Source organism: Microtus ochrogaster, chromosome 6, assembly GCF_000317375.1.
Source record: "Microtus ochrogaster isolate Prairie Vole_2 chromosome 6, MicOch1.0, whole genome shotgun sequence".
In the NCBI taxonomy this organism is placed as follows: domain Eukaryota; kingdom Metazoa; phylum Chordata; class Mammalia; order Rodentia; family Cricetidae; genus Microtus; species Microtus ochrogaster.
The window spans coordinates 82,889,783-82,896,088 of NC_022013.1; the positions used below are offsets into that span (position 1 = coordinate 82,889,783).

Consider the following 6,306-nt stretch of genomic DNA (forward strand, 5'->3'; position numbering starts at 1 on the left):
GCCGGACCCCTCTGGACCCCGCCGCTTGCCTCTGCCTCCACGCCGGTCCCCGCCGCTTGCTTCTGTTGCCGCCGGTCCCCCAGAGCCTATTTTTGATTGCAGCGCTGTGTCGCTCTGCCACCGCGGCGACTGCGCCGCCGCTCCGCCGCCGCTCCGCCGCGACTCTGGGCCAGGTTTTTTGTTTTTGTTTGTTTTGAACCATCACCGGCCTTGTGAACACTAACTGTAACAATGTCTGCTGGGGCCAGAGGGAGCTTTTCCCCTGACAGCCTAGGCAGGGAACTGCTCTGACAGACACTAAAAAGGGAGCCTGTGATTGTTTCAAGCACACACCTCTATGGCTGTGACTGACGCCAAAGGCAAGGCCTAAGCACCATGCTGTGCTCACCGGGTGAGTCTGCTGGAAGATGGGACTCCGGTGCTCCTGCCGCTAGACTGCAACTGTAGGTCCAATAATAAGTGTCTTCATTTGCTTTCCACTGGTGTGATAAAGACGTGACCGAAAGTAACTTGGGGAAGAATGGGATTTTTTTTTTTTTTTAAGGCTTACAGTTGTAGTCCACCATGCAGGGAAGTCAGGGCAGGAACTGAAGCAGAGGCCATGGAGGACGCTGTTTACTGGCTTGCTCCTCATGGCTTGCTCCACTACCCTTTTAACTCAGCCCAGGACCAGTCAATCACCAGAGAGGCGCAACCAAAGTGAGTTGGGTCCACCCTCATCAGTCCTCAATCAAGTAAATGTCCCGCAGACTTGCCTACACGCTAATCTGATGGAGGCATTTTCTCAATTGTAATTCCTTCTTTATTGACCCTGGCGGTGCCAGGCTGACAAAAAACTAACGAGTAAGGGCTTCTCACAAATGGCCCTTTCTTGCCTGTTTTTAGCACTGTGGGCTGAGCTGGCGATATGAAAGTAGCCACGGAGACTGAAAAGTAGTGGCAAAAATAGGCAGCAACAGCAGTAGTGGCAGAGTTGGCAGGCTTAGCTGTGCACGTGGCAGGTTAGCTTGATGGTTAGCAACTGACGAGCAGCAGCAGACAACTCAAGAGCAGCCAGCAAAGGGCACATGGCAGGGGGAGCTGGGACAAGGTGGAGAGCAGAAACTTCAGGCTGAAAAGCTCCAAAGATCCAGGAAGCAGGCACTGGAAGAATTCACAAAACTAGGAAGTCTATAGGGACAAGGGCACAGGCCCTGACTGTAACATTGGCTAGTGTTAAGGGTTAAGGAATCCTGACATTGAGACCACCATTCGAACCATTACATTGGCTAATGTCTAAGGGTGGAGAATCCTAATAAGGGCTGTTTGGAAATTAAAATGTAAGCTGCATTCATAGGCAGAGGAATCTCAACTTCCGGGGCCTACATAGGAGCTTTAACACCAACAGGATAAAGCACCCTGATACTAGAGGCCTGTGGGAGGATGGTGACATTGGAAGGTGCCACCGGCTGCTGCTCCCTCCTGCACACAACACTGCCCACCAAACACAGAGGGAAACGAAAGCTGCCAAAAGCCCAGCTCTTGAAAGACTTCTTGCCTAGACACAATTTTCTATTCATGTGGAGCGGAGGACACACACCAAGCTGATTGGCACCACAGATAAGTGAACCAAGTCCTGAGCGCCAGGTAGATCCCAGCCAGACTCAAGCCCACCCAGCAGAGGCACACAGTGACAGCCCGCCCAGCAGAGAGACACAGCTGATGGCCCAGCAGAAGCACTCAGTGACAGTCAGTGACAGTCCGCCCAGCAGAGGCACACAGTGACAGTCCGCCTGGCAGAGCCACACAGTTGACAGCCCGCCCAGCAGAGGCACGCAGCTGATGGCCTTTCCTCCTTTTGCCAGCAGCCACAAGCCTGCGTTAACCAGACCAACAGCCTTCTGTGAACACTAAAAGGCCGCATTGAAGTCTGTTGGTTTGTAAATACCTACCAGGTTAAAGGAAACAGTCAAGCAGAGCCAATGCCAAACAAAACAAAAAACCTTCATGGGCAGAAGAGAGGTTGAGGAATGCCTGGGTTCTCAGGTATAGAGAGGGGAGAGAGAATAAAGCACATGGGTCTGGGAGGGTACAGAAGCTTCTGGAAAAAAGCAAAAAATCAGATACCTTTGTATTAAGTGTCAATATTTGTTCACTGTGGGGTATTTTGGGCTCTAATCAACATGTAAAACAAGTTACAGAGTTGGGAATGTGGCTCAGTTATAGGGCACTTGGCAACACAAGGGACCTGGATTCAGTCCCAGCAGTAGGATCCAACGCCCCCAAACTACGGTGCTGTGACAATTAGAATTCAATTTGTATCTGACACATAGGGGAGCATGAAATTTTAATAAAAGTATTTCAAGATTGTATTAGACATGTCTTATTAGACAATTATCATTATTATGTTTACAATTCTTTTTGATGTTAATCACTGTAACTTCTTTGAGTTTTTCAACTACCTTTTCAGTAGCTAAATGTTCAAGGTAAGAAACATTTGTATTGTTTTTTATTTTAGTTTTTGGTTTTTCGAGACAGGGTTTCTCTGTGGTTTTGGAGCCTGTCCTGGAACTAGCGCTTGTAGACCAGGCTGGTCTCGAACTCACAGAGATCCGCCTGCCTCTGCCTCCTGAGAGCTGGGATTAAAGGCGTGCACCACCATGCCCAGCATGAACATTTGTATTTGTATTAACAAAGAAGCACAAGCACGTGCTCTGTGCAAGTGAGGTTTTGTTTAAAAAGAATCCCTCCGTCATAAACACTGAGAATTAACGCTTTAAGGAATTAAGTTGAACCACTTTAAAAATGGTAATGTTTACATAATGTTTTAACTTTCAATTAGGTTCTAGGCTTATTTTCTCTATTCACTAAAAGACTAATAGTATGTGTACTCCTACCAATACATTTTTTGGTATTTTTCTTAGTTTCTTTAATTCCTCAATGAATTACTTTTCACGTACAGTTTATTTAAGGATATAAGCTTACGCTTTACCTTATAATCCAAATCTTCAAAACAGTTGAACACCACACAATGTTTGCCATAGCTCTGGAAAACAAAATACTGTTTTAATATAGTTCTTGAGTGATGCCATAAAATAAAGATGTTTAAACTGCCAGAGTAAGAAAATATTTCTATTAAGCTTTTCGAGAAAAAAAAAAAACAACTTAGTTTTAAAAAATGCGTTAGACATCAAGTTTAGAGACCCACAGAACTAATAGAGGAAGCATGAGATTGGTTGCTGCCGGAGAGTTGGCTATTTCAAGCTTCAGTCATGATTTACACAACAACAAAACCATTAGGATAACAGAGCAGAGTAGAAATGACCACTTCCCTCCACCTCCCGCCTGCTAACTGGTCAGCTCCTGCAGCGGTGTTCCAGAGAAACACGAAGACGATGGCTTAGCCAGACCTTCCTGTGCTAGGCATTCACAGTTTAACTGATGGAGTGTTTCATGCCATGAATGTGTTGGTAAATACAATGAACATTTTAACAGTGGGAATAGTGTAAACTTAAGATACAATTGAAGTCTGCATGACAAACATCTGGATACAGTAGCTACTTACTCTTGCCAGGTCTTTAATAGTCTCAGTTTTCCCTACACCTGCCGGCCCGGCATTGCAGCCTCCTAGGTTGAAGGACAGCGCTGTGGTGAGAGTCAGCCAGCATCGCTCTGTGAGGGGTGTGATGACCAGCCTTGGTGCACAGCCCAAGTACTCATAGCCGTAAACAAAATTGGTGTTTCCTTGAGATATGTAACACAACTTCTGCTTTTCATCCCATTTATATCGCAAATGCCTGAAAGCAATACTTAAATTATTTCAGCAAAAATAGTTTTTTTGCATATAGAAACATAATCCTTTTAAAACAATTTAAATAGACCCATAACCCCTCATATTAAGATGCAATAATTAAAAATCTCCCCAAAAGCCCAGGGCCGGAAAGATTCAGAGCAGAATTCTACCAGACTTTCAAAGAAGAACTGATGCCAACACTCAAGCTACTCCATAAAATAGAAACTGAAGGAACATTTCCAAATTCTTTTTATGAAGCCACTATTGCCTTGATATCAAAACCATACATAGATTAAATAATAAAGAAAATTATAGGCCAATCCCCCTTATCAACACAGATGCAAAAATTCTCAATAAAATATGTGCAAACTAAATTGAACACATCAAAAAGTCTTTCTGCTGTGATCAACTTAGCTTCATTCTAGAGACATAGGGCAGTGCAACATGCCCAAATCAATAAACAGAGTCCATCAATAACAGACAAAAAGAAGCACAGGGGGTTGGGGGGGGGAGAGGCTATACAGAGAAACCAACAAGACAAAACAGAACAAAACAAAAGCAAACACGCAGATAAAAAGGCAAAAACCACACAATCATCTTATTAGATGCAAAGATTCTTTGTCGGGATTCAACACTCCTTCATGATAAAAGTCCTAGAGAGACTAGGAATACAAAGAAAATAGTTAAATATAAGAAGGCCAGTTTATATCAAGTCCACAGCCACTATCTTCCTAAAGGGAGAAAACTCAGAGGATTTCTACTAAAATCAGGAGCAAGACAAAGTTGTCCACTCTCTCCATACATCTGAAGTCTCAGCTAGAGCAATAGGACAACTGAAGTAGACCAAAGGGATACAAATGGGATAGAAAGAAGTAAAAAGAAAATTTCTTATTTGTAGATGATATGATTGTATACATAAAAGACCATAAAGACTCCAGCAGGAAATGTCTACAGCTGGTAAATGCTTTCAGCAAAGTAGCAGGATACAATAATAACACACAAAACCCAGTAGTCTTCCTATGTATAAATAGTCTGAGAAGGAAATCAGGGAAACAACACCTTTTACAATAGCCTCAAAAATATCTTGGGATAGCTCTAGCCAAGCGTGAAAGATTTGTATAAGAAAAACTTTAAGACATTGAAAAAAGAAAATGAAGAATATATCAGAAGTTGGAAAGATTTCCCATGATCATGGAACAGCAGGATTAATATTGTAAAAACCAAAAGCAATTCTCAAATACTCCTCAAATTATTCTTCAAAACAGAAACAGAAGAACCATTTCCAAATGCTTTTTTTGAAGCTACTATTACCCTGATTCTGTGTGTTCATGTCACATCCTGCTACTTTGCTAGAAGTGTTTGATCAGCTGTAGAGGTTCCCTGGTGGCATCTTTAATTTAGGGCCTTTTATGCATAAAATCATAAAAGAAATATGTTCACTGCAATCATTATAAAAATTCCAACAGAATCCTTCACAGAAATAGAAAACAAATGAACAAACAAACAACAAAACAAACTTCAATTTCATCTAGAAATTCAAAATCCCAGGACAGCTAAAGCAATCCTGCCCACTGAAAGAACTTTTATCATCTTCTGTGATTTCAAGTCGTATTTTAGAGCTACAGTAATAAAAACAGGGTGACACTGGCATCAAAACAGACACATTGACCAATGGGATAGAATCGAAGACACAGAGTGAGTCTAAACACCTACACACATTTGATTTTTGACCAAGAAGCCAACATTACACACTAGAGAAAAGATAGCATTTTCAACAAATGGTGCTGGTCAAACTGAATGGCTACATGTAGAAGTAAAATAGATTCATACCTGTCACTCTGCACACAACTCAATTCCAAATGGATCAAGGCCATTACCCTCAGCCTGAAGAGTCAACAGGAAGGCATTCCCTTGAGCTCATAGGCATAGGAAGGGACTTTCTCAACAGGACACTGAAAGCCCAGGCACTAAAGCCAACAGTTGCTAAATAAGGCCTCACGAAGCTTTTGTATAGTGAAGGACACCAGTATTTGAGCAAAGTGGCAGCTTACAGAATGGGGAAAATTCTTTATCAATTATACATCTGACAGAGAGTTAATATCTAGAATAGGCAAAGAACTAAAACAAGACTGAACGTGAAAAAATGGGATATAGAACTAAACAAGTTCTCAAAAGATGATACACTAATGACTGAGAAATGCTTTTAAAAATGTTCAAAATCCCTAGTCATTAAGGAAATACAAACAAAAGGTACTTTGAGGTTTCATCTTACCCCTGTCAGAATGGTCGAGATTAATAAAGCAAATGACAGCATATGCTGGGGAGGCTGTGGGAAATGGGAAAACTTATTTACTGCTAGGGAATGCAAACTGGTTTGGCCAAAATAGAAGTCAGCGTGGATTTTCCTCTAAAAGCTGAAAATTCATTTACTACAAGATCCAGCTGAACCACACTTGGCATTTTCCCAAAGGACTCAACATCTTACTACGGAGATATTTGCTCATCCATGTCTTCCTGATCAGAGAAGTTTCTTT

General features: G+C 42.2%; 1 protein-coding gene across 1 annotated transcript in view; it reads right to left on the minus strand.

Annotated features, from left to right (window-relative positions):
- Dnah14 (dynein axonemal heavy chain 14) overlaps positions 1–6,306 on the minus strand; it is a 229,533-nt gene that overhangs the window by 149,806 nt on the left and 73,421 nt on the right. The window contains exons 26-27 of the mRNA XM_013346965.1: positions 3,545–3,776; positions 2,972–3,025 (exon numbers count right to left, since the gene is read on the minus strand). Of these exons, the coding sequence (XP_013202419.1) occupies positions 2,972–3,025; positions 3,545–3,776 (286 nt within the window). The remainder of the gene's footprint in view (positions 1–2,971; positions 3,026–3,544; positions 3,777–6,306) is intronic.